Source organism: Syngnathus typhle, linkage group LG2 (genome assembly GCF_033458585.1).
Source record: "Syngnathus typhle isolate RoL2023-S1 ecotype Sweden linkage group LG2, RoL_Styp_1.0, whole genome shotgun sequence".
Taxonomy (NCBI): domain Eukaryota; kingdom Metazoa; phylum Chordata; class Actinopteri; order Syngnathiformes; family Syngnathidae; genus Syngnathus; species Syngnathus typhle.
In genome coordinates, this window is record NC_083739.1 from 5,628,916 (window position 1) to 5,656,912 (window position 27,997).

The window sequence follows — 27,997 nt, forward strand, 5'->3', positions numbered from 1 at the left end:
TAGCAGGCTAGTTTGAGCACACGGGCTTTATGTTTGACACCCCTGTGATGGACACGTCACAATGTTAAAACTGGACAAATGCTGTTTTGGGCTTCATTAACATTTCCCCCTAATAAACCCAAGCTCCTCTATACAGTATGTTCCTCCGTGTCCTCCACCTCAAGCATCAGTTCCTCCTTTTCCTCAGGGACAGCTGAGGCATTGGGAGCCATATGGTAGCGTCATCGCTGTGTGCGACACACAAGCATCCAAGTGTGTGTGTGTGTGTGTGTGTTCAGCCATGGCTCAAGGTGTCAGAAGGCAGGCTGGTTTAATTTTAACTGGCTGATATCTGCATGGCAGGTCCTCCTCTCCCTCTCGCTCTCTCTCTCTCTCACACACATATACACACACGCACACCCATGCCCAGACAGCATCGTGCTCATCCAGACTTAGACATTCAGCAGCAGCCCATCTTTTTCCAGACCACCTGGATTGTACAAGGGGACCGCCAAGGACAGAGCGGAGAAGTAACTCTCACGCTGGGCGGAGAGGGAACATCAACACGAAGGATAGGCACGTCATCCCGGGCGTCAGGCTGAAGGCACGGCCGGCGGCTCTGCAGCATCACAGCGGCGCGGTTAGCGGTTGGTCGCTTAGCTACGAGAGGTAAGAGCGGAGGGGCGTGTGCGCGGTGGATCAGCGTGCATTGCAGAAATGCTTCAGTAATGGACTGCTGAGGATTATTACCTGAAGTGGCTTAATCAGCAAAAAAAACAACAACACACATTTAAGGCGTTTTTGACCTATTTGGTCCCGTCATGCAGTGACATCCAAATTGACATGAGAATTAAAAGGCACCTTTTAGGGTGCACGCTTTACCACACCCAAAAAAGTTTTACAAAGGTGTTTGCCATCACCAGCTGCGTTTTGATGATGTGTTGATGTGACGGGGATCACAGGTTAAGTTTGTGGTTGAAATGATTGCGGTCAGTTGACAGGTTTTGATTTCCTTTGCACCCAAACAACCTTCTCCTTATGTTGCCTTTTTGGCATTTTTTTTTTTTTGCTCTTCTTTAAAGAACATCTAAACATAAACAACAAAAATGTAATAAGAGTCTCAAATCAAGAATTAAATAAAATATTCCATGATGCTGAAAGTTGAAATTAAGCATGTTGGCCATATTTGGTAGACCTATTGATTGAATTAAGTGCAAGGCAGCAAGCCAACGCCTTTTGGTGCTACTAATCTGCAGCAACAGATTGATTCAGCCACTTTACATAAAAACTCTCGAGAGCCCAAAGTGTGAACGCTGGCTACTTGTTCTGATATGAAAGCAGGAGGCGAATTTTTAATTTCCACTGTGACACAACAGTAAGCAGCTAATTACTTGCTTCAGATTGATTCTTTCACTTTCAGCATGGGAACCACACCCAAGTTTCATCCTGGACATAAAATGTTATGTTATGTTATGTTATGTTATGTTATGTTATGTTATGTTATGTTATGTTATGTTATGTTATGTTATGTTATGTTATGTTATGTTATAATATAATATAATATAATATAATATAATATAATATAATATAATATAATATAATATAATATAATATAATATAATATAATATAATATAATATAATACAAATATTTTCTCTCTGGTCTACTGAGCAGACATTGAGGCCAGGTCACACATTGTTGTCGAGTGGCAGGCTCGCATGAAGACGGACTAAAGTGCTTTGCAGGAAATGCTCTTAAGAGATAACGTCTGAAGTGTTAAGAGCAGTGGAGAAAAAATGCACCTTGCTGCTGAGTGATAGTTTGGGAGTAGTGGGCCACAGACTGTCAGTACTTTAGGCTCCTCTACTCCGAGGGAGGATTAGGGCCTGGTTAAGAGGTTTTGCGTTGGGTTTATCAATGACTCATATGGTCACTATGTTGCACTTGAAGCTGCTGATTATACAGAAACAAGGGAAGATGTTTTGCAAGAATAAAAATCTGGACCCTCTTTATTCTGGGTTCTATAAAACTGTCATTGGACAATCCATTGAATAAATCGTAGAATCGGAAAGAAATGTGCTAATTGGTGTAGAATCGGGTTAGTCGGTCCATGATAACAAACTTGTGCTGATTCTAGAATTATTTCTTGCCTTGTGTATCAGGGCTGTGAGGTGGTGGTGAGGTCGACCGGTCCAAATCAAAGTGTGGAGCACTCGCTGACTTGTTAGAGGCTCTCTGGATCTTGTTTCACTCACAGAATAGCTTCCACTCAGACCTCTGGGAAAAGAGAACTATATTTATACTCGAGCAGAATCTGCAGCGTGGTCCAACATTAGCTCTGCTCTGAGCTTGACCTGCAGTCCGGACAGTCCAAATAAGTCCAATAAAGTTAGCAACCATCATCACACTGTAGCCTGCTACAGGATGGAACTATAGAAACATTACTCAGCCGGGCTATTTCAATAATAAGACTCATCTCTTAGTCAACTGAATTGTAAATAAAATAAAATAAAATTAAAACCAAAGTAAAAAATAAAATAAAAATAACAAATAAATATAAAACATTAAAATAATAATAATAATAACAAAAAATAGTTGGAAAAAGTACTCAGTCCCTACTTCTACGGAAACCCAGATGCTTGCGTAAAAACAACAAAAAAACGTGCAAAGAGAGAAGTACTGATTCTACAGAATAGTCCTCTTATGTTGAAAAAAAATTATCAATCCAAAACGTTTGGCTAAAAATCTTTCCAACTGAATGAAATAAATGTTTCGAATTTCAAATGGGAACAATTCGAACATCTCATCTTGAATTTCCCATTGGGAATGAATGGAGAATTTAAAATTGTAAATGATTAATTTGGACAAAACATTAGCATTGTAAAAGAATAAGCATCAATTGACGAATGGTCATTGTATTTATCAATTTGATAACCCCAAAATCATTGCTAATCAATGATTGTCATTGTGAATGTCAGATGTATCTTGAAAAGCTTTGAAATGAAACTACCATGTAAACTTTTTCTGAATATGTGCCTATTAGCCTATTATTGTGCCGATCATTATTTTACTGAGCCTTCTCTGCTTCATTTTCTATTTCGTGCTTTGTGATGACTACAGAGAGTTTGACAAGGCCTCAGACTTTCCATGATGCGGCACAAATTGTCAAGGCTGCACACATAACGCTTCCCTCTGCAGCTTATATTCACCTAAAATCCTCACCCAGATCAACATGGCGTATCTGGTGGCTATTTCAGCCGTCTATTCCCAGGAGGGATGCGACTTTGCCCGTCAGATTCCGAGCGTATGTAACATGATTAGATAACGCCACGCCAGCGGGGGGCCGTAAATATTCACCTAGGGGCGGCCATGCCACGAAGGCTCCTCTTTTTTTGGGCCAGTATTGTTGCCTGGTGCTGTGTTGCACGTTGTCATGGAGACGCCCCTGACGAAGACCAAAGCTACGTGCGTGTCTGTTACAGAACAGAATCGACTACGGGGCAACTAAGACTTTATTTTTTTACATGCTCCATCTAATTTGTAATTTATTGTACCTTGTCTGGCAACCAGTTCAAGGTATACAAAGACAGACGGGATAGGCTCCAGCGTGCCCGTGACCCTCGTGAGAAGAAACACTTGAAAGGATGAATGGATGAAATGATTCTACTCATTAGAATTCCTGAATGGGATTTTCAACTTTGCAAGGAAGTGTACAATTCAAATTCAAAAATCAAAACAAGGGCAAGCTAACTTCTGGCACCCACTGAAAGTGTGTTTACTTCATTATGTGCTTCACAAAATAGAGTTTGACACTTTCCCGAGAGTGGAATAATTTGCTTCTCAAACTGAATTGTCTTCGATTGAGGCTTTAGAAATAGAAATGTTATAATTCCAGTTGTTAAAAGACAGATGCATTTTAGATTGCGTGCATCGATGCCTTCGGAAGGTTCTCAGTCCAACTTGAGAAGTCTTTCAGCTCATTGTCTTGCGACATTATTGCTCAGCAGTGTATTGTTCAGCAGCAAACATGCCAGACAGTTCCCTCAGGAGTCATCTGATCCCAGACCAAGTCATTGCGCGTGTTTACTTTCATTGATTCTTGGAGAGCAGCCTTCAACACACGGTGGCTCTGAGCCACGGGGGACTGCGTTCACTGTTGAGGCCTTTGTGACAGCATGGCGAGTGGCTCAAGGATGGCGTGACCTTGTAATCCTCATGATGCTCGACTACGTTGTCGCACGGAAACACTTGCAACAGACGAGGTGGCAGATTGCTGACCGTCCCATAAATGTCTTGCCTAATCTATCCTCAGACTTCAATTGAGGGTTAAAGTCCAGAAAGGAGCATGTGTAGAGTTTAATCCTCACAAAGAGTCCTTAAGGTCCCTCTCTACACACTGGCAGAGTTTAATAATAGGTGCCAGGTTAGCTAATTGACTTTTGGGTATTTTCAGATTTTTTTAGGATTTTTTTTTTCATCTGTCCCCTGTAAGGACCATATACTAGTATTAAATATATATTTCGGCATTTTTTGGAAGAATTTTGGGGGTTTGTCAAATGTGTTTTAGGGACCATTTGAGATTGTCCCCCCCCCAAGGAAAATATCCTAGCTCCGCCTCTGTCTGTGCCTACAGGGTCCTCTAACGTTTGGCAGCAATGAAGCTGGGAAATGTGCTGTTGACACCGAACCATTATCGTAGTTATAAAGTGATAATTACTGTTGTTGATACGGCTGTTGTAAAACATCACACGAGCAAATCCAAATAACAAGTGAGTCGCTACCTGAGCCCTTTGGCACTGTGATGACATTTTCACTCGACAAGTGGCAGCCCACTGAGTGGATAAAAACAGGGGGATTCTTCTGGTTATTTCATATTCCACAAAAGCAATATTAATCAAAACATCATGTTTAGACTCATACAACATGTTATTGCATAGAGAATGTTTGACTCGACTTCCGCTTTAAGTATATTTGAGACATGATGCTCCATCCACAGGCTCAAACTGATGATATACTACCATCTAGTGGTTGGTAGAGTAAATTACATGATAAGTACATGATGCTGCGATTATCTACATTCCTCGCACTTGATTTGTGTGGGTCTGCTTTAACAGAAGTAAAAGCTGCTAATAAGGACTTTCTTGAGTTCCTGAATGTTGAAAACATTTAGGCTCATACTGATTATATACAAACAAATGCCTTACGCGTACAAATACATGGAACAAAAGTATTTTTCCTGATTTATGAGTTCAAAACAACCCATCAACGATAAATTATGGTTTTACAGCCGCTGTTCTGAGGGAAACCATAACTACACTGCAATGTGGCCTGCAAGAAAAAAAACAACAACCTTGAGCTATACTGAACTCACTGATGTGTGAACATCATTTTGCTTTTGACGCAGAGGCAAAGAACTGCAGTGTCACAGTCTGTGTGAACCCAACGACCTCGTCACTAATATTACTACGACCCGACATAATCACCTGTCCCGAAACAGACCTGGTTACACTGCAACTGTATGCAGCCTGTAACTTACGCCAAGAGTGGAAAACCAATACGGGGTAATAAATGCAATTGTGTGTTGGAACATGCGCCGAGGCCCAAATAGAATCCTCGAGGCTAAACATGGCACAGTGAAAGGAGGAGATTCACTTCTTGTGCGTCATGTTCCGTTCATTGGTGTTTGTTCATGCAGTGTGACTGGCACCATCAAAATAAAAAAATAAATAAAAAAATCTGGTCTCAGTGGGTTAACTTTTGGGGTTTGTTTGCAACCTCGACATCACAGAGGTGGTTGAAGGTGCACTTTCATGTGGTTGCGTTCCAGGTTTTGGAAGCAGTTGTAAAATCATTAGAAAGAAGCTCCATGGCAACATACGGAACTACAAACCAAGCAACAGAACTTGATAAGCCTCAAGAAAAACAACTCAATTTGTATTGCACATTAATTGCACTTAAATGCCTAAAAATAAAAGAGTTCTTCAAGATCAAATGCAAATAGATTGAAATAAAAATCATCAACTACACTGCGCTCAGGCAGAAGTTTATTTTTGTACCACTAGAAGGCGCTGTGAGGTGCTTACCACTTTGGCTGAAGTTAAATCATGCATTGATTTTAGCAAATTGAGATGCATCTAGAAGTAAGCATAAAGTATTTTTTGTCTTTTTTTTTTTACAATTTAAAATAGCTCCATTGTAACCTTGGCCACCTTGCCCAACAATACCTGAAGATCTTCCCCGCCCACACGCCATGTTTTTGGAGATCCCACATCCCGCGCTGGGGGCAACTTCATGAAATCTTTTATGTGCTCGCTAATGCCGGCAGGAAGCGTCTCAAAGGGTTTTTATTTCACCTCGCGGAACCCTAAACTCCGGGTGCCACCTGTTGCTACGACAACAATCTGCTCTGTTTGTAAACACGACACTCCTTTTTGGCTTCGTGATTAAAACCACAGAGGAAACGCTTGCTCCTCTGACAGTGGTGTTATTACAATGTTATTAGCTGGAGTTAAAAAAAAAAAAGTCAAGAGTGACTGCGGGTAAAGCTTGAGAGACGCAACATGATCAAAATACTGGATGTTGCTCCTGAAGTGAATGGTTGGAGTCAACTTTTTGTGGAGAAGGCAAACTCGTGGTGGACCTGCTCCTTCTCAGCAAAAGGTCACTCACTCCATCTGTTCCTCCCTTCTCTCTCTGCTTACATTTGATCTCGATTCTCTTGCCCTCATGCAGTCACGTCAGGGTGTGATGTAAGGCTGCAGGAATGTACTCTGTAATGCGTGTGTGTGTGTTTACATGCATATGTCCTCCATGCGTGGGGTTTTATTTTCTTTGTGGCACACCTGCTTCCTCACCTTTCACCCTCCTGTCTTTAATGGGCAAATGAAAAGTGAGTGTTTTTTTTTCATTTTAATGTTCTGATATATGAAGTGGCCGTTGCAATGCGTCCAACGTGTAGTCTGAAGAGAGGATATGTAAGGCTTCTGGGTCTTGGATAGATTCTACGTTTTGACCCGCTAGCCAGCCACGGAAACTTGAGTGGTCACGGGAAAGAAAGCATCCAAAGTGCCAACTGTTTCCAGTGACTTTTGGCCGCAGATAATGTTATGACTGCCTAAAGAGCTCTCACTGAAAAAAAAAAAAAAATAGTAGGGTACACTGAAAATGTCAAGGTAATAAATGTTGATGACATTTTTGAAGCTGGGTAATTGAAAAAAACGTGCCAAGGTGTGAAAATTGGCGTTCCCACATTTCACAACATGAACAAAGACTTTAGAGAACTGTTTTCTTTTTCTTATTGGCTGCCCAAGTTAAAGATATAAGTAAAAACAAGTCAGCAAATTATTTTGAACCAAACCACTTGCTTACTTTGTTGTGCCAGTTAAAATTGTTACAATAAATGTCACTAATTTATGTTTTTAAGTTCAAATTGTCACAATTACTAAAATTAAGATTCATACTCATTGACCTCAACATTGGGTACATTTGATAATAATTATTTTCCTCCTATGAAATCACACAATGTTCAATAATTGAAATTAGATCTACAAATTAAGCCCGTAGCATTTTTGAGAAGTATTTGCCCATAGCCTGGAATTCCCCCAAGTGCACATTTACAGCAAGTGACATAACCATTCATCAAATTCAACATGAATCAACGTCCTTGTCCCCGCTGTGACCCTTTGCAGCTCTTAATTATGTGAAATATTTGCGCTCCCCCTCACAGTTTTGGCAGATATGTGATACTCGCACATGCCGAGCCGTCGTACGTGTCTGCGACCTTTGGATCTGTTGCGCTAACCCGTTCTATTGGCGGCTCGGGATTCGAACCGAGTGGAAGTGGAGTGTGTCCCTGACGGCGGCAAAGGGGGGGGGGGGGGGGGATTACCTCAGCTCACAATCATGTGGCGTCTCACCTCCAGTTTGTAGAACGCAATCCGTCAGCCAGTGGTGAGGTTCAATTCATCTGAAAATCCAAGAAGAATGAAATAACTTTCTGTGAAACATCGATTGAAATAAATCTCTTACTTTAGCAATTAGGATGATTGATTGCCTACTAATGGTTTTCTAATCCCTTGAGGCCCATGCGGGCTGAATTTAGATTAAAAAAAAAAAAGCCTGTATAAAAGGTGATGCAATGCTTCTGGCATTCTTGTGTTTAGCTAACCTTTTTTTTTTTTTTTTTAATAAATGATGTGGTTACAGTTCATTTACTTGTTCTATCAATTTGTCATCATAATCAGCGAGTGCCTGAGCGTCGCGCTCACACAACGGACATCAGAGCCAACCAGACGATGATTCTTCTTATCCCAAAATCATCTTTAGCTCAAGCTGCTATTTTCTTTCCCAATCCCACTCTGGGCCCCAAACACATCAGTCATAGGATTATTTATAATAAAAAAAAAGGCATTGGCTGCAAATGATGGGCAGCAGTTTACGGCTCGGTGGTCCAAGAAAGTTCTGGATTTAGTTTGTGATTTGAAGCATTTGTTCATTTTGTGGAATGCAGTAAGGACTCAATTCTGCTGTGAGGCTAATAATAACTTTGAAGACAGCAATACAAAATCAAATATTTACAAAAATGTGAAAGGTGTTCCGTACTCACCTTTTTGAGATGCTGTGTAACGTCCCAACGTGGTCCTTTCAAGGAAACAACATGCGTTCCCGTAGCAGCAGCCTAGAGGACGTCACCAAGGTCAAGCTGGCCAGAGAGGAAGTGTCTGGACGGCCGGAGCGCCGCAGTCGCCACCGGGAGCCCGATGACACTGGCACTATCCAACGGAACCACAAGACCACCAAGGACAGTGGCAGCGCCGCTGCAAAGGGGGGCCGCAAGGAGAAGACCAGAGACCTTTCGCGTGATGACCTGGTCTTCCTGTTGAGCTTGCTGGAAGGAGAGCTGCAGGTCAGGAGACAAGCCCAGAAAGACGATATATATAATAAACGCTAACCTACATTATGCCCTCGGCAGGCCAGAGATGAGGTGATCACTGTGCTCAAGGCAGAAAAAATCGATATGGCCCTTCTGGAAGCCAAATACGGCTTTGTCACGCCACCTAAAGTCCTGCAGGCTCTGCAGCGGGATGCCATCCAGGGCAAAGCCGACGGCTTACAGGAAGACATCTATGAACGGCCCATGATGGAGGTATTGGCAATTCTTGTATTATCTGAAAGCGATACCCTGCCTGGTAAAAGTAGAAGTGAAGTAAAAGACATCTTGTAGAATATCCCTTGAGCTGAAGTCTTAAAGGATCTGACATTAAACTATGAAAAGTCATTTTCTTTCCTAATATAAAATGCACTTTTATATTCACAGTAAAAGTAGAGTGAGCAATTACAATTTTTATTATTTTAATTTAATTTTTTTCATTCTCGCACACTTCAATGGTCTATTGTAGTTAAAAGAATTTAATGTTAGGTCATGCAGAATGTTAGCTAGCATAAATTAGCTCGGCTGTCTCATTACCATATACTTCAACAAGTTCATGCTAACTAAAAGAAATGCTCCAAAAGAAGGAAAACACCACTTTGGGCGTGTTTATTTGGTGAGGAATCACCATTTGAACATGGCTTAAAGCTATAAAATAGAATTAATTTAGTATGACATGGCTCCTTTAGTGAAGTATTGATACTCCGTTACATTACAAGTTTAGCTAGCACCTGGCCCTTGCTAATTTATCAACAAAAGTCCATGACCAAGTGTCTTGCTCCTGTCTCACAGCTGGACAATCTGGTGGAGAAGCAGAGGGAGACGTACCGTCGCATGCTGGAGCAGCTGCTGATGGTGGAGCAGGCCCACAAGCAGGCCCTGCACAAAATGGCCGACGAGAAGCGCAACCATGGTGACTTTATGAAGAAGAGCGACGAGTTCACCAACCTGCTGGAGCAGGAGCGTGAGAGGTCAGTACATAGAGCTTCTTCAAACTCTTCATTCTGATGGCGTCGACCATATCAGGAGTTTGAAAATCAAAGTATAGCTAAAAAACTAATTAATTAGGCTTCTCATGGAAATTTACTGGAGGCGCCGCCACTTCGAACCCCAAAAGAGAAGTCAAGTTGTCGCAAGCTTTTGGGGCCCACATAAAATTGCATGGTGGGCCAGCTCTGGCCCCCGGGCCTTGTGTTTGACATCTGTGTGATCGCGGATGTGCGTAAATGTAGGCTTTGATTGATTGAGGGTCTGTTATTGAGTGATGACCTCATGGCATGCCGACTGATGCAGGAGCAGCAGGGGTGTGGGAGCCAGAATGACAACGGCGTGCTAACCAGCAACACATGTCTCTTAAAAACATGATCTCAGCTCGGAGACAAACGCTACAAAGATGGCAAGTAGCCACCTTTGTTTCTCTAGAGGGAACTCAAGGCGGGAAGCCAATTTCATGGCTGTCTGCATCCTTTTGTTTTCTATAAAAAAAAAACCCAAACATTTGGCTTGAGGTTTTGCACTGAATGTTGTGTTGGATTAAGTAACGGTATATTTGCTTTTACAGATGATGAAAATTTCACTTTTCAAATTAAACGGTATCTGAATTTTGCTGATTGGGGGACGTCACAATTAGGCCCTCCAGAAATGCTTCGAAAAAGATTTGTTGCTGTTTTGAAAAATAGTTGGAAAACAAAATCTGCTTTTGCATCAGACAGCCGAGACCCCCCCCAAAACCGAGTGAGTTCAACTAGAGTGTGACTTTCTATGTAGAAACTCGGGAACTGTTTTAAAACCAGGAATAAAAAAAATGCACAATGTGGCGCCTTTTAAAGTAGCGTTAAAAAATTACAGTGCAACCACATTGAATACACAACCGGTCACAATCACACACAATTGATGATGAAATTTAGTCTCGAATGAAGTTATGATTTTAGAATGTGAGAGGAAGCCAAAGTACTCGAGAAAACGAAGCGTGTGCAAACTTGACACAAGATTAGATTCAAACCCACGATTTGTTGACTGTGAGGGATTATATGATAATTCTCAAAATTATATGAAAGTAAAATAAGGCTGCGGTTGATAGACACGAACAGTAGCTGCAAACATGACACAGCACGACGTCCCTCCGCCTCTTTATTTGCTATACAGGGCTTGCCATTTATCTCGAAGCCATCTGGCCGGCTTAACTATAGCGCCGGTGATGACATCAACAGGTCGAGAACATTCTCGGGCGATGACCTCATCATCACCGAGGTGCTTATTATCCAGATTTGCCCTCTGCTTGCTTTGAAACGCAAGACTGCGTTTTATGTTTACAATGTGGGATTTGGGGATTGGAAATGAGCAGTGTTCCCGTACGATCGTCGTGAACTCTTACGTTGCAGGAATCAACCGCGAGGTTGCGGTTCATCTTTTGCACTTAGTTTTGACAGTGGAGTAAATGCAAATTTAGAGTTACACAATCCACATGTAGTACCACGTTATACCACACGAGGCAGTGTCTGAGGAGCATTGAGTTGGTGCAGAATTGTTGTGTCCAGATGACGGCATGTTTGTCGATGTTGTCAAGCAGATGTTGCGCTGCACGCATGAGCAGAACCCGTCGGCACCTTTGGAACGTTAAGATGCTGTCAAAATTGTTTTCTCGTGTATTTCCTGAAGAGCTCCACACCTGTATTTTCAGCCTGGCCTACGCAACACATTCCAGCTTTGTGAGAAATGACGAGAGGAAATCAAGTCTGGAAGTGGAGATGCTTTGAACCAAACATTTCCTTGTATGGAAGGGAAAAAAAGTAATTTCCCGAGTTGCCGATTATGGCTTACTGGCAGACGTTTTGTGAGCATGCCCTCATACCGTGAATCCGACACGTTTGACCCGAGATGCCAAACGCACATTGTACCTCATCTCCAAATATGTCAGCAGGCCCCCTCAAAGCAAACATCACTCTTGTGGAGAAAGACTACTTGTTGAAAAGGACGGTAATAAGTCAAAATGTATGTTGAAAAAGAGTGAAAAGATTCAGTATAGCCCGCGGCAAATGCTTTGCAATTTGTCGCTGTAATTTTGTCAAGGTAACCATTTAGCAATTTATAATTGTATTTTTTTATTTCGTTCTTTTTTTATTTATTTACTATTTTATTCAGATTTTCTTATTCTTATTTATAGTAATTTAGCAATTTGTAATTGCATTTATTTTTATTTATTTAATTACTATTTTATTATGACTTTTTTTTATTCTTATTCATAGTTATTTCTATTTATAGTTTTTTTTTAAATTCATTTATTATTATAATTAGGATTTAAGCAGCAAGCCACTTGTAAAGTGGATGTGACCAAAGGAACAAGGCTCCAAAATTCCATTGGAGGCAACTGTTCCAAAGCTCGCACGTTGGTGAACGTCTGCTCTTTACCAACACTTTATCGTAATTATCAGAGCCGTACTTCATGTGGCTCCAAGTAGCTCAAAGTAGCCAAGCCATGCAGTTCCTGAGATTTTAGTGTTCACCTTTTTTCAAAAGTGACAAAGGCCCGGCCGGGAGCAAATAGCTTGGAGCTTATGTGCAGGGCGAGACAAGACTTAATGGAGTCTCTGTGGAGGTCTTGTTTGAATGAAAGTGACACAACATTAGCGATGACATCATGCTTGGGTCAGAGAGCCACTTACAGGAAAGTTCGACGGTGTGTGACAGCATGTGTTTTTCTTACTGATAGACATGGAACAGTAGAAAGAGCAACTCTGAGGGGGCTGAGAATGTTCCTTGCTTTTTGCTTCCATTAAGCAAACACACGGTAGCAAAAGGGGGTCCCATGAAATAGGCTTCAGGGACCAGATCTGATTTCAGGAGTCTTGGAAGGAGCCGAGCAGTGTAAAGTATCAATGTTAGCAAGCCACCAGGCCCTTTGCAAAGAATCCAAAGTCCCGGAAGGTGGTTTTTGGGTCACAATTTGGTCACACGCTCGGATCGGCCCCTCCGAGACCTCAGCAGAGTTCTTGTAAAGTTTAGTCAGAGGCACTTCATGTGTGGTTTGGATTTGGAGCAAAGGCGAGAGGCTAAAATCTGTGCTTCCATCTCGCTCTCTAATTTAATGTAAGTATAGCATGAGCTCATTCCAGAAGAACACTCTTTTTCCAAACAAAGAACTCATGAGCTCATGTTTGAAGAAGCCACGCGTGACATCTAATGACATTTTCCTCATTTTGAGCCCAAATTAAGCTTCTACTCTGATGAAGTAAATATTTGTCTGCAAATAAAAGATAGTAGGGAAGTGGAGGAAAAAGTCCAAGTGCCTCTGCGGCGTGGACTGGCGCCAGATGTGGGCCAACTGTTGTGCTCAGTCACCCAAGTGTGACCAGTCATGTCTGTTCTTCGTGACATCATCCACAATCCTGTGGCGGGGAGATGCATTCTGTTATTTGCGGAAAATTAAAAAGGGCTGAATAAAGTTCAGTTGAAGGCAATGACACCTTTGGGTGCTGATACGATGATGTCACACATCACTCGGTTGATGATGTGACCATGAGTGAGGGAAGGCAATTTGTCTCGCCGCCTTTAAGTGCTCCGGGCAATAATGTCACCGTGACATGCACGACACACACTCACGGTGTATCATGAATCTGTCTGTAAATTCCTGCGTCGTAAATTGCAGGACGGCTAGCCTAATATTTCACGTCAACAGTTATGTTACAGGCAGAAGGATCGATAGCAGGGATGACCAACATGTTCCCTACGGGCACTAGGTCACGATCCACCTCACCCCTGCCGAGTCTCCCAAAGGCTTGTTCTAATAATTGCACCGTTCGAAATTAGCAATGGTGAGTTAAGAAACATTTGGAAATGCAAAACATTTGCAGACATTTATAGAAATAAAGTGTTGAAACTTGACATGTTTCTAAGTGATTGAGAGAAATCATGAACACGATCATTGCCATCACACAGATTGTTAGAATTATTAATAAAACATCATTGGAGTAAATTTGCTATTTCAGAAACTTGGGCTTTCACCTTAATCAGAAGCAAACTAGAAGTAGCTCTCCGTGTCCAAAAGGTCAGTGAAACTGATCTAGAAATTTTAGGGCACTGAGCCGCACTTTATTTTATTTTATTATTCTTTTAATTTAATTTAATTTAATTTAATTTAATTTAATTTAATTTAATTTAATTTAATTTAATTTAATTTAATTTAATTTAATTTAATTTAATTTAATTTAATTTAATTTAATTTAATTTAATTTAATTTAATTTAATTTAATTTTACATTTTGTCAGCATGAATGAAAATAAAATAAAATAGTCTATGAATCTATTTGGAAAGTCATCAGCAATGTTCTTATTTGTATGATTGGAGAACAAGTCATGACTTTTTAAAGCAACTTTTAAGACTAGAAATCACATCTTGGAGGCCAGCCACTAATAGAGCGGCTGAGCAATGATTACAGAAGAGCTCAAGAGCTAGTCAAGCTCCTGCAAGACTTGGACACGGCAGTGGAAAACAATTTCTTCTCTTTTTAGCTCCCAGCAAAGTTATTAAGTGGCCAGCAGCAGAACGGGAACAAACTTGGAGTCAAATTGGACAAGCATATCTTTTGAATTCAACCTAACTGGCAACTCCTCTGCGGCGCTGCGAGGCAAGAATTTATTGCTCTTGGCAAAAACTGCAGTCCTCATGAGTATAAGTGGCGCTGAATCCATCCCAGACCTAAAAGCCACCAAATCCGCATAAACAGTGAGGGATCTATTTTTGTAGACGGCCCGTGTATAAAAACTGCCGCATCTTGATTTTCTTGTCAAAGCAAGTAGAAGTTAGCATGTTTGGGAATTATGCAGAGTAAATTTTATTCTGATTTGAGAGAGTGCTGGTATTAGTATAAACCTTGAAGGAAGTCATTCAATTTACTCGCAATAAAGTTAATGTCATAAATAAGATTTGATAATACTCAACATTTTAGAAATGCTAAAAGTAAAAATTACACATTAGATCCGGAATGGGACAGTTTAATTTAGATGTAGATTTAGATGTAAAATGCCAGTAATGGGAGTCAATCTGTGGACCGCGGGCCAAATTTGGCCAGCGATGTAAATATATTTGGCCCCGAATACAAATTGTGCATCAACTTTATGTGTTAATGCTAAAATTGCAAATTGTCTTCCCTTTTTTAAAAACTAGAGATGTTGCTAGCAATTTATTTTTTGCAGGGTGCGGCATTAAGTTCCTCCAAAGTTTCCTTCAGTGAAAAGGGGCCATGGGTGTGTAAATTACAGACTGTGTGCATGCCGAGCTCCGCCCTTCTGTCTGAAGGTGCAAAATTGATTCCTACCTGTCCATAACAGGACCGCACACGTCACTCAATATGCAGGTGCATTGGCAGCGTATGTCTTCTTAACTTTGGAATGGCCTTGTTGGAAGAAGTCTTTATAATTTAGCCCAAAAAAAGCAGGAAAATGAAATTAAAGAGCAACCTTGGAGAAATAATGGCTTTGATTACATGACATGACATGCACATCAGATAATAAGGCTCATCTGCCCATCTCATAATAAGCAACATGCACGTGCATGTGAGTTGACACACCTATCGAGATGAGCTTTTCACTAAAAAAATTGCTAAATGAATGATAATTAAAAAAAATAATAATCTGTTCAGTCAATCCAAGGATGGGGAATATCTTGCTTCTCCTCATCATTGTGGTTAATGTCATCAGACATACAGTATACTAAAGTAAAGTACAGCTATAAAAAACTTGAATACAGTGGCCAAGTATTTGGTTACAGCCCACCATTGCTAAAAAAGCACGAAAATGTCCCGTGATGTCCACATGCACGCACACACGCAAGAAAACTCTCTTCTTGTGAGTGCGTGCAACACAAAGCTCCATATAAGGACATGCTGATGATGTCACAGGGAGCAGAGCACATCCTTTTTTGTTTGCTCTGGCTGTCGGAATGCGATGCGACTCAGAGAGCGCGGCGCGCGATGCACGGCAAAATAACTCATGGCAGTGACACCGGGAGAAGCTTTGCTGCAGGTAGGCTCGCTTGACTTGATCGAGAAACTTTGGCAGATCTTCATTCGGTGGCAAATGGATCACAGACGTCTCTGTGATTAAGGCCGGTTTATGTGAATTGGACTTGACATTAGGTCAAGAAAGTTTTTTTCTTGCGGGATGATTTGGATGGTGACACGCATCTGATCTCAACTTACTTTTCTACACTGTAAAACAAGGTGGTTTGTTTTCAAAATGGAAAAAAATGTGCACTCTATATTAGTTTTAAACTCTGTAAACTCAGATTCATCCCACTGAATTCAGTAAATCTCTGTATAACAAAACTTAAAGTAATGATGAATTGGAGTTTGACGCTTCATTAAAACATTTAATTTTCAGATTTTCCATGTTCTCAGCTTTCTCACGCACTCACAAAACATGTATGTTATTTTCATTTGACAATAAATAGTCCAAAGGTGTGATTGTTTTAATAATAGTGATATATAGTAATAATCCTAATGTGCCTCTATATGGATGAATTGTAAATGGATGAATATGTGTTACTTTTACTTCAAAGTTGAGCTCTTTTAAACTGTCACCAAATCAAATGCAACAATGCTACATCCAATCAGCTTCTTTTGAAATGCATGTGAAAAAAAATGTGAACACCATTTTGACATGGTACAAAGCAAAAATAATATCTGGATTGAAAATTACCACTTAAAAGAATAGGATACAAAACATGCAGTGGGGCCAGGAAACACTTGAAGTCGCACAAAATACTAAAAAAGAAAAAAAATCCTAAAAATATACTAAAATACTATATATATATATATATATATATATATATATATATATATATATATATATATATATATATATATATATATATATATATATATATATATATATATATATATATATATATATATATATATATATATATATATATATATTTATATATTTTTTTCAAACTGAGAAAAATTCCTGTAGAAAAATTAAAATAACTAAATCAATCTGCAACTAACGTCTAACCTAGCCACCTCGCACCACACGGCACTTAAAATCTAGACTCAAAACATAATCAGTCACCATCTATTTGGGATAATGATGAACATTTTGGAGATATTTTTTTTTTCAACTTTTGTTTTACTGTTGTCTTACTTATCATCCTCGGCAAAACATGTCGCGGTAAAAATCGTTCCAGAACGGTGATGAACAATACCGCTTAATGGGAACACAACTTTATCTTAGAGTAAATCTTCCTGACTTCCTCTTTTTCAGGTTGAAGCTGTTAATTGATCAGGAAAGGGCCTACCAAGAACGAAAAGACCAAGAGAACAACAAAAAGGTCACGACCCTGAAAGAAGAACTGACAAAGGTCAAGTCCTTTGCGTTGATGGTGGTGGACGAACAGCAGCGTCTCAACGAGCAGCTAAATCAACAGACGGCCAAAGTCCAACAGTTGAGCACAACTGCTTCGCAGGTTCAGGAGGAGTTGAGCTTAGCCAACGCCAACCTCCGAGAAGAAGAGCAGAAGGTGTGTCGCCTGGAGGCGGAGTTACGTGACTGCATCGGTCGACACCATCAGGAGCAGGAAACCGTGATGGCCAAGTTGACGAGCGAGGATGCGCAGAACCGGCAGCTGCGTCACAAGTTGTCCACGCTAAGCAGACAGCTTGACGAACTGGAGGACACCAATAAGACCCTGCGAAGAGCCGAGGAGGAACTTCAGGAGATGAGGGACAAAATGAGCCGAGGTGAATGCGGAAACTCCGGCTTAATGTCCGAACTAGAAGAGCTGCGGAAGAGAGTGCTCGAGATGGAAGGGAAGGACGAGGAACTGATTCGGATGGAGGACCACTGCAGAGATCTCAACAAGAAACTGGAAAAAGAAGCCAGTCAAAGTTACAGTTTGAAGGCCGAAGTGGACAAACTGAATCAGAGAATTATGGACTTGGAAAAACTCGAGGGTGCGTTTAGCGAGAGCAAAGAGGAATGCAACTCGCTGAAACGAAACCTCGAGAGGGAAAAGACCGTGTCCAAGACGCTCTCTGGTGAACTGGAAGCATTGAAAGCTCAAGTTAAAGACCTGGAATGTGCTGAAGGTCAGCTGGAAAAGACAGAGTTGACGCTGAAGGAGGATCTCACCAAGTTGAAGACGCTGACGGTCATGTTGGTTGATGAGAGGAAGACCATGGCGGAGAAGCTCAAGCAGATGGAGAACAAAGTGCAAAACAGTTCTGGCAAACTTCAGGCCGAACAGGAGAAGGTCACAACGGTCACGGAAAAGCTCATCGAGGAGAGCAAGAAAGCTTTGAGGTCCAAGGCTGAGCTGGAGCAGAAGATGTGCGAGGCCAAGAGGGAACGGGATGACCTCAAAGGCAAACTAAGGGACCAGGAGGAGAAGAACATGGATTTGGAGTCCAAAATCAATCTGATGAAAAAACGGCTGCAATCACTCGAGACGATAGAACGAGACTACCTGAGGAGCAAAGTCAAAGAGGAGCAGGTGAAAACACCCTTGGCCAACCGTTTCCAACAAGAAGACAACAAAGTCAAAGACTTGACCCAGGAGGTTGAGCGCCTTCGACGCAAACTCAAAGACATTCGCGTCGGAGATAGCGAGGTTTTGAAAACAGACGAGCTAGAATCCTTGGAGAAGAAATTCACAAACGAGCAGGAGAAGGCCCAGGCTTTGATGAAAGAGCTGGAAATGTCCAGAAAAGAACTTTCCACATACCAGCTGGCCGAGAAGAACGATTGCAACCAAGAACACGTTTTGTTCAAACGTTTGAAGGAAGAAGAGGCGAGGTCGAGCCATTTGACACAGGAGGTCGCAGCTCTCAAAGAGAAGATCCACGAGTACATGGGACAAGAGGAGTCCATATGCCACATGAAAACCGACCAGGCCTCTCTGCGAAGGAAGCTCACCCAACAGGAGATCCGAAACAAAGAACTGGCCAGGGAGATGGAGACCCTCACGCGGGAACTGGAACGATATCGTAGATTTAGTAAAAGTTTGCGCCCGGGCATGAACGGAAGGCGTTTTTCCGATCTGCACCTCGCCACCAAAGAGGTCCAGACCGACCCTGATGACCTTTCAACGGCGGTTCTGTTGGAGCGTGCGGTGCTTAACGGGAAGCTGTGCGGCGAGGGTGACTCTGAGGACAATGAGGTTTACAAACGTGGCCCCTCCCTCGTGAATAATATCAATAACCTCAATAACAGTATGAGAAGAGTCTCCAATGAGCTGAATAGCAAATTTCGAGCTCGGCCCAATGGCAACCACGTCCAGGCTGGAGACGTGGTACTGACCCACAATCCCGGCCAGCCGCTTCAAATCAAAGTGACTCCAGAGCACGGAAACAACATGGCGACGCTGGAGATTACCAGCCCCAATGCGGAGAACACGCCGTCCTTCACCAGCACCGCCATCATCCCCACAAGCGGAGCCCCGCCCAAACAAAGAATCACCATCATCCAGAACGCCGCCATTTCACCAAGAGGTTCTCCAATATCGCATTCTCCAGATAGGATGCTCTCTCCTCTCACCATGGCAACATACTCCAGAACCCTGAGCCCCGATTCTTCCAGCTCAACCACCCCCGAGAGAGCCGTATCTCCTATCCAAATCGTTTCCGTCACAACAACCACCCCCGACCGCAACGTCTCCTCCGAGCCAGCGGAGGTCGCCGGAGGGCACGCCGTCTTCCGTGTGACCCCCGAACGCCAAAACGGCTGGCAGGTGCAGAGGTCCAACAGTTCTGGGTCAAATATCATCACTACAGAGGACAACAAAATCCACATTCACTTAGGGGGGGCCTTCAACTCAGCAGCAGCGCAGGAACAGAGGATCGCTAACGGCGGCGTGGCAACACCCAAAAGCAAGAGCAAAATCACCAGTAGCATCATGATTAAGCCCACCGCCACCCAAAGCCAACGCCCATCGCAGATTACAGTAAGTAACGTTTACGACTGACCCATATGACACCCCCTCGACCATCCCTTCAGAGGTTCGATACAAACCCCCCCGACCCTGCTCCTGATCCATTTCCTTGACTCAGAGTTCGCTGACTTAGAACTGTGGCTTTGTTTGTGGTTGCTTTGCTCGGTTGGGTTTGATTCGTTGGACTAAACCGAGTGCACGTCCCGTGTTGACACTGATGTACATTTTTTTTTGTCCTCTCGCACGTCTGAGTTTGTTTCTGAGAATTAAAGTTGTTGGAGTTTGTCATCCATGTTCACCCGCCTCATTTCTTCACCGAATGCAGCATGTGTCGTCAAAAACAAAAGAGGTTGTTCTTTAAGTTGATTTGCATGTATGGTCAATTTTTTTTTCCATTGTTGGGATGCAAACAAACTCACATTTTTATCAATAATTTTATAACTTTTTGTACTCACATTTTTAATGTCAATGAGTGTTCAAACTTCTGAGCTATGAAAGACAGAATTAAAAAAAAAAAAAAAAAAACATTTTTGGTCCAGTATTATGACCGACGGACATTTTTTAAGTTGCCTTTCGACACCATCAAAATGGATTTGGAATCAAAGCAACTAGATTTGATTCAATTTGAGATGTTTCTCAAAATATCGAATTCTCATTCATTTCATGCAACCGTTACAGCCCTGGAGCTCAAAATGTAAAATAAAGTAAAATAATAATTTTTAAAAAAGCATCACAGCTAAAGAAACTGGATCCTCAGTAGGTCCGGGCAGGAAGACATGATGCATGCTTGCATGCTCAACAAGATGCTCTTCATTAGTGCGTAGCCTGAGAGACCGGAGCAGCTGGGTTCTGCTGTCTGCGATCCACTTTGGATTCATCGCGCAAACCTTCCCCAACAGCTGCACTGAAACTTCCTGAATTTCCAGAACAGATGACAGCAAGCGTGGTGACCAGCAGGGGAGATAAATGTATGATAATGTTGGTCTAGGGGCTTTCTCTAAACATAAAACATCTCACGCAAATGGGCATGCAAACGCTGTGAATGTCAGCGCCCTCCTGCGCAAACACCAAAACAAAGCTTTTGTTTGGTTGCTATGGGAACAGCGAGAGGAAGCTGAGCTCCTGCTGCAGCGACGATATGCCAAAGAAGAAAATAGAATCATGTATTGACACATATTCTGCTGTCTGCAACTTTTACTTCACCTCACGATATAAGAATAAACTTCATGAAAGGTCACAGAAGATGAATGAACGTCGGACTCAGCTTGCAGGTCAAAATTAAGACGCAATGCCCATTGCCCACTCAGCATTTTGTTAGGCTTGTCTATTAACGTTTTAGCAAAAGATATAATAAATACTGACTTTTAGAAGCAAATGATCACCACCTCACCTTAAATACTAAATAACCAAACGGTCAAACTTTGCTTGAAAGTCTTAATTCACTAAAACGTAACATTAATTCTTTCCAGTGGTGTGACTGGTGAAAACGTTCATTCGTTTAGTTCAATCAAATTTACTAGTATTAGTATTTTGAAAATCTACTATAAACACAAACTACTTAGTCCTTATTGTCTTTTACGATATAAACAAAATTAAACATGGCCCTTAGATGACTTGGACAAAGTGATCAACATGTTTGCCCATTTTCAGACAACTAGTCATTCCCAAAATGCGTAACTGCACGCACGTCTCTGCAACATCTGCAAGGGAAGACTTTTGTAGAATTTATGAAACGTGTTTGGCTCCACCTAGTGGTGACTTTGATTTTGCAACTGTCCCGTCTCTTGAGCTATTTCGTGGTATACAAACTTCAAATCGCTTTTGGTTTTCTCTCTGTGCTCCTCCAGATACCTCAAGAATCATTCCGACGCCCGGGACCGACAAGAATCCCAAAACCAAAGGGCTTCACGTCTGTAAAGGGGACAAGCGGCAACGGGGCGCTGCAGATTCGGAGCCAATCTCTCCACACACCTTTAAACAGTGGCAAAGTTCAGGCTGTGCTTACGTCTGCAGCCACGCACAGAACCAACAACAACCCAAACCTCGCCAACCGCAGACTTTAGTCACATGTTAGGAATAAAGAATAGAAAATGACAAGGAGAGGTAGAGAGAGTCACCTAGTATAAAATAGCTACTTTATTTCAGCGTCACTGCAACCCAGGTGAATCGTAATGAATAGGAAGGCTACTTGATAAATGTTGCTTATTTGTACTGTATTTATTTTTTATCAGTTTGAAAAACAAAAACGAATTTAAAAAAGACTGGAGAATAACTTTTTTTTTTTATGGGAAGTGGCCATAATAATGTTGTACTAAATGTGATAAACCAATGCTGAAATGTAACCGCGTCACACTTCTAAAGATGTTTGTTTTCGCCCCCTCTTGGTTCAATAAAGATCTTTTATACCGCAACATGTACGTCTGAAATTGATCTTGATCACAAATTCTGCATCAGAAATGATAAAGGATAAAATACAGCTGCACTCCCTTGAGCTCACATTTTGCTGCAGCATTATTCTAAAATGGAAAACATTCAGCAAAGTTTACTACATTTTAATTTGTAATACAATTTCTAATACAATTGTCATTATGAGTTGCTGTGTATAGAATTTAGAGAAAAAATATTCAGTTTTTTTGCTGTAACATACCTAATGTGGAAAAAAATATAGCGGCTGGAAATGAAACCTTCACTGTAATGTTATGCAATTAAAGAGTAATCATGATGCATGCGAAACATTTTACGTGAGATTTTCGGACAATTAAAGCCCAACCCAAACCTCCTTCTGTCCTCGTGTGGCTGCAGCTCCGATCACGTGGACCTCAGAGATGTCTGCAAGGCACTGCTCAGCACACACAGGAAATGATCCATCTCCTGGCCTCGCTCTGTGGCGCAAATCCACGAGCGAGACGGAGCCTCCAACATGAAGGCGTGCTTCACGTCTGGGGGAATATCAAGCAATTGAGCAAAGGAAAGCAGCAGCAGCGAAATTTGTGTTTGTGCGTGGCAACTTACAGCGCAAGTGTGTCATCTTCCTCACAGTCAGACTGGCGAGCGCCACGGAGGCCAGAAATATGTGCGTGCTCTTGTGCTCTACTGTGAAAGGTGTATGTTGCTTTTGCCTCCGGGTCAACATCAGAACATCAGTGAACAGGAAGAGGCTGATGTCCCCCACGTGCTCGTAGAGCCTAAACAAACAGTGTAACTCAAAATCATCTGCAAGAGTAGCATTGATACTTGACAAGATTTATTCCTCCATCCTACATACTAGCTTGGTGAAGCTTCAAAATTGCTTCGTGAACCAGTTGTTGTTTTCTTTGGCTCCTGTAGCTGGCAATGTTGGCAAGTCAGTGTGAACACAGAGAGTGTCATCTTGAGGAGCCAAAGAAAACAACAACTGGTTCACGAAGCAATTTTGAAGCTTCATTAGAAATCATTCTCAAAAAGTGAATTATCGTTATCTGAGGAGCAATGCAAACAATTTGGATTTATTTATGAAATGGCCACCTGATCGACTCGGGTATGTGGTCATGCGGGCTGTGTAGCAAGGCAGCATCTTGATTGGTTATCAGCTGCCGGTTTGCCGCCCTGAGACTCTGCGGGCAGACACACACAAATACTTTCACACCTGCTTGAGTAAAAATTGTAAAGAAAAGTCAAAGTAGTTCTACCGGACAGCCTTGGATCATTTGTTGGGTTTTCTCCAACAGCCGGTCTCTTTCACAGTTCCGCTTTATCTGCAACGAGACAATTGTCTTTCATTTTTTCTTTTTTTATGGCAAAGATATCCACTGTGTGTGTTTGACGTTCTACCTTTTGGATTAACTGCGTGTATCGTTGCAAGGTGTCGAGGGCAGAGGAGACTTGCGTGTGATCAGGATGACTAGCATGCGTGTGTAAAGTCAGCGCCTGCAGCAGCGTTGTGTACTCTTGGATTCTCCACACCGGACACAGCAGCAGCTCCTGTAAACTTGAGGAGCAAGCTCAAACATCAACACAAACCCACGTCCACATGCGAGATGCAGTTCAACAGAGCACGAGCGTGGACGAGATTACCTCAGCATGTGGGTCGTGAGAGTTCTGTCGGTTCTCTGGAGAAAAGCGCGAAATGCTGGCTTTGTATCCCGGCACTGACAGGCATACATAAGCGATTCTAAATTGATATAACTGTTGCAATGGTAACCACAAACAAGATGGAAACATAACCTTTTGTATTTTTATGGGGGAAAAAAAGACATGGCATCACACTGAGTTGTTTCTAATATTCCGGTTATCCCACTGAGCTAATATTAATGACGGGAAAGTAAAGCTTCAAGATGAAGCACGCTATCTTGCCAACATCGCCATCTAGAGGAGCCAATAAAAACAACAACTGGTTCACGAAGCAATTTTGAGGCTTCATTTTCCCATTACTTGTTAATATGACAGTCCAGTGTAAAATATGTTCTATAGGTCTTGTATCCGATCGGTAGGGTCGTTACCTTGTCGATGGTACCAAGAGCAGTTATGTAGTTGTTGAGATAGTTGGTGTACACTCTGAGGCGTGCGCACAGTTTCAAGCACACGTCGCCGACACATTGCTCGGCTCCCCACTGCTGCAGTCTGACATCCAGATCTGCCTTGAACTCCCTTGGGACCAACGAGAAGACTTCTGGGAAATGTTCACAGAGAGAAAAAGTGTGGCTGGTGCGCACCTGTTGAGGTCCAGAATTTCGGCAACGGGGCTCAGGACGATAAGCAATTCGGGAAGGCTGAGAATGGCCCTTTTGGAGTTGAGGGCTGCCGTGAGAGGTTCTTGGTATGCCTTTAACACGGAGGCAGGTAACCAAGAATGCAAATTACCAAGTAAAAATCACTCGTTAGTATTTTTATGGATACGATATCTGCAATTTGTATTTGTTAAGAGGACAGACCTTCACAATAGCGCTCAGTCTGCTGATGTAGAGAGCTTCGCTGTGTTGCAGCTCTCGGACAATGACGCCTCTCCAGTCCAGCTGCGTCTGCAAGACGAGGCGAGGCGAGTAATAGATGTGGCCGATCTCAACAAACGCGGCACGTCGCACCTCAGGAAGTCCCGACATCACAGAGACATTGGACAATTGGTTTTCTTCTCTCGTCTCATCCTCATCACTCCATTTTGTCAGGAAGGCAGCGAGAAACTCAAATGGTCTGGTCTGAAGATGCAAGACCCGTAAAGATTTGTCATCCCCCTGCTAGTCTTGTGATCTTGGAACTAAAGATCAGCAAGCCCTCTAGTTACCTCCGCCTGTTTGCCGAGAACAGTGAGTCCCTCAGTGAGCGCCACAGTCAGATCTTCGGACAAACACAGATCCTCAAGATGGACGCTTTCCCACAGAGAATGACCTGTGGAGTCACGGGAAGTTACAAGACGGGTTCCTGCAAGTCTACGAGAAGTTGGACACCCACCCAGAGCTCTGCCTCGGGCTTGAAGGCCAACCCGCTGAAGTTGGAACTCCAGAGAGTTTCTCATCTCCACCAGAGCTTCCTCCATCCATTGGGCCTGCCTGCACCAGCCCAGCAGGACCGGCTCGGTGATGTAACGCAGCGCCGGGCCTCCCGGTTGCGGGTCGGAGAACCCGACGGCACCGATACTGCCATCAGACCAATCGCTAAGGACTAAAGATGGGTAACAAACTTGGTTTTGTTCTTCTGGAATGGAAACTTGATGGTACTGTGAGACTGGCACACTCACTATTTTGAAAACTTCCAGTGGCGAGACCCATCGGTGCCGAAACCTTCAGACCCGTGAGAGCGGCCAGCTTCTGCATGAGCGCCACACCTGAGGCTGAAAGAGACGAGATGTTACGCCGCAGAGTTGCTCCTGAGTCACAGCGAGAACGGGAGACGACCCACTTGATGCTGCGCATGGCGAGAAAATGTCAATCCCAACGCCTTGCTCAGCAGGGACCACCAGGGTGGACAATTTTTCCCAGAAATCTCGATGTGCCGGGGTGAGTATGCTTCTGTCTGATAAGCATCTATCTGCAAGAAAAAAAGATATTGACGAAAGAAGCTCATCGTGGTACCGTTAGAATTGAACAACATCATGAAATAGATTTTGAAATGCAAATTGTTATTCCTCACCGTGAAAGACTTGGACTTGTTCTGTTCCTCCGGGTGCTAACAGGCCGAGCCTTTTGAACGTGCGCCCGGAAACAGCCCCCTCCAACTGGGACAATAATGCCGAGAAGGTCCCTCGATGGTCATAGAGGACCACGAGCACGTCCGCTTTGGCGCCGCTCAGGACCAGCTACATGGAAAATGATGTTGACTGCTGAAGTGTTTTCATCCAGCATGTTTTTGTCTTCTTGAAGTTGCTGGGTTACCTCATAAGCGGGGATTTTATTGGAGAGCAACAGCAAGTTGTCCGCAGAATGGCGGGAGATGTTGGAGGCTTGGAGTGGTGCAGCTCTGGAGACGTATTTGGACAGTGGCCCACTCGCTCTGCTCGGGAAAATTTCAAACAGCAGCTCGGCTTATGAACGGTTACAATATTGAGGAATGTTTCAATTGGATGACTAAAACATATTTAAAAAATAAATTTCCAGGAACTCAATCACAAATGAGTCATTTAAATTGTATATTGTGATTAACTCAATTTTTGACTTGCTGGAACTGAGCCCCACGTTCCTCTCCGAGCTCAGGCTTGTGCTCAGACTCAAGTCAGGAGGACCTGGAATCTTGAAAAGTGTCCCAAGGTTGGTTGCTTGGCTCTGGATGCCACCGCTTCCGGATTCTCCCAATTTTGTGCTGCTGCTCCAGATTTTTCTGGTTCTCAGTGCTAGTCCTGCAGGGAAAAAAATCCCAATAGCTACATTTGCAATTTTTTTTGTTTTTACTTGACTGCTTTCACTCACTCTTCTCCTCGTCAATCTTTGCTCTGGTCAACTTCCTGATTATTCTCTCTTTCAGTCTCTCCTCTTCTTCTTCCTCGCTATCATAATGTTGGCTGAGTGTCCAGTACGGTTGTGCTGCCTCAAGAGGAGTCAGCCTGTCCAGTGTGCTGATGCAGGAGATGAAGTAGTTTTTCCAAGCGCCATATTCCTTTTCTCCAGGTACGTAGGGAAGAAACCAACCTTGTCGTACGCAGCGCCCCGCCCAGAGGCAGTCCTGGGGTTTATTTGAGCCACAATGATTAAACTCACATGTTATAAACTTACACGTTATAAATAATTCATCTTTTGACCACTGACAGAGATAGATGGAGGCCGGTTAGGGCTACGAGGTCACGGGAAACTGCCCCCCCCCCCCTCGAATATGCTTGGTGCCAGGCCAGATAATTGACTTTTGGGTATTTTCCAATTTCTACTGGATTTTTTTTTAACATCTCCACTCATCCATAATAAAAATATGTATTTATGTATTTTTTAATGTATTTGTTTTTATTTACCCCCCAAGAAAATAATCATAGTGCTTTTGGCTTTCCCCACCTGTTCAGACAGAACTCTCCAATGCCAGCTGACTTGGGAGACGGAGCAGAGGTCCAAAGGAGACAGGAAGGACATGATGTAAAGTGACAGGAAGCGGGGCAACACCGCTGTGAAGTCCACTCGAGTCGTTGGAAGCGTTTCGGTCAGCAGATCTCTGCAGTACCTGCTCGGGTGATCAGTGGAGAATGTTCTGTTGTGTGCATTTTACAGGAGGAGAAAGACGGCTTTACCTGAGCTGAGGCTTGGTGCATCCTGTGAGCACAGAATGCAGCATGTGCTTCCTTTGTCGGTCAGTCCATAGTTCAAACCAGTGCACCACTAGGTTGATCCGCTCTTCAAATAACTGTTGGGGAACAAGCACGAAGATGACCCAGATCATGAGATGGGTTACTATAACTGCTTTTTGGTCAATTTAAATAATTAAAAATAAAAAAGAAGTTCATGGCGATTCTAGCATTTGCGTCCATTGGATCACAGTCTATTAATTGTTAATGTAACAGTGAAGCTTATTTTTTTGGTGTTCTGCGTCTAACCTGCATGTTCTCCGTATGGTTGCTCAACGGAGTCCAACAGCTGAAGCGAGTGCTTGAGTTCAGCTTCCTCTTCTCCATGGATGCTGTCTTTAAAAAAAAAAAAGCCACGTGGGATCCTTACCTGGCAAACAATTAGAAATATCATCAGCATAAGCAAGTCATGTGTCGCGTCAGGTCGCCATG

At 42.7% G+C, this 27,997-nt stretch overlaps 2 protein-coding genes and 1 long non-coding RNA gene across 4 annotated transcripts; 1 reads left to right on the top strand and 2 right to left on the bottom strand.

Annotated features, from left to right (window-relative positions):
- Nucleotides 1-395: 395 nt before the first annotated feature.
- filip1l (filamin A interacting protein 1-like) lies at nucleotides 396-22,244 on the top strand. 2 transcript variants are annotated; one of them, XM_061272302.1, is made up of 6 exons: nucleotides 396-648; nucleotides 8,627-8,883; nucleotides 8,950-9,123; nucleotides 9,700-9,878; nucleotides 17,169-19,845; nucleotides 21,681-22,244. In XM_061272302.1, the coding sequence occupies exons 2-6, from the start codon at nucleotides 8,635-8,637 to the stop codon at nucleotides 21,894-21,896; spliced, it is 3,495 nt and encodes a 1,164-aa protein (XP_061128286.1). In that variant the 5' UTR covers nucleotides 396-648; nucleotides 8,627-8,634; the 3' UTR covers nucleotides 21,897-22,244. The 2 variants fall into 2 exon arrangements, with proteins under 2 accessions (XP_061128286.1, XP_061128287.1); XM_061272303.1 differs by lacking the exons at nucleotides 396-648; nucleotides 8,627-8,883; nucleotides 8,950-9,123; nucleotides 9,700-9,878 and adding an exon at nucleotides 15,768-15,926.
- LOC133150061 (uncharacterized) lies at nucleotides 2,081-8,715 on the bottom strand. The gene is made up of 3 exons (XR_009713730.1): nucleotides 8,584-8,715; nucleotides 7,895-7,944; nucleotides 2,081-2,255 (listed from the first exon to the last, which is right to left on the bottom strand). It is a non-coding gene; the product is annotated as an uncharacterized LOC133150061 (long non-coding RNA).
- Nucleotides 21,969-27,983, bottom strand: LOC133150052 (epithelial cell-transforming sequence 2 oncogene-like). Its single transcript, XM_061272344.1, has 21 exons — nucleotides 27,815-27,983; nucleotides 27,512-27,624; nucleotides 27,282-27,444; nucleotides 26,709-26,961; nucleotides 26,458-26,638; nucleotides 26,178-26,295; nucleotides 25,936-26,101; nucleotides 25,705-25,833; nucleotides 25,544-25,636; nucleotides 25,258-25,467; nucleotides 25,091-25,194; nucleotides 24,894-25,004; nucleotides 24,744-24,830; nucleotides 24,525-24,634; nucleotides 24,312-24,459; nucleotides 23,887-23,960; nucleotides 23,644-23,800; nucleotides 23,502-23,567; nucleotides 23,338-23,426; nucleotides 22,846-23,018; nucleotides 21,969-22,772 (listed from the first exon to the last, which is right to left on the bottom strand). The coding sequence occupies exons 1-21, from the start codon at nucleotides 27,890-27,892 to the stop codon at nucleotides 22,642-22,644; spliced, it is 2,754 nt and encodes a 917-aa protein (XP_061128328.1). The 5' UTR covers nucleotides 27,893-27,983; the 3' UTR covers nucleotides 21,969-22,641.
- Nucleotides 27,984-27,997: the final 14 nt, after the last annotated feature.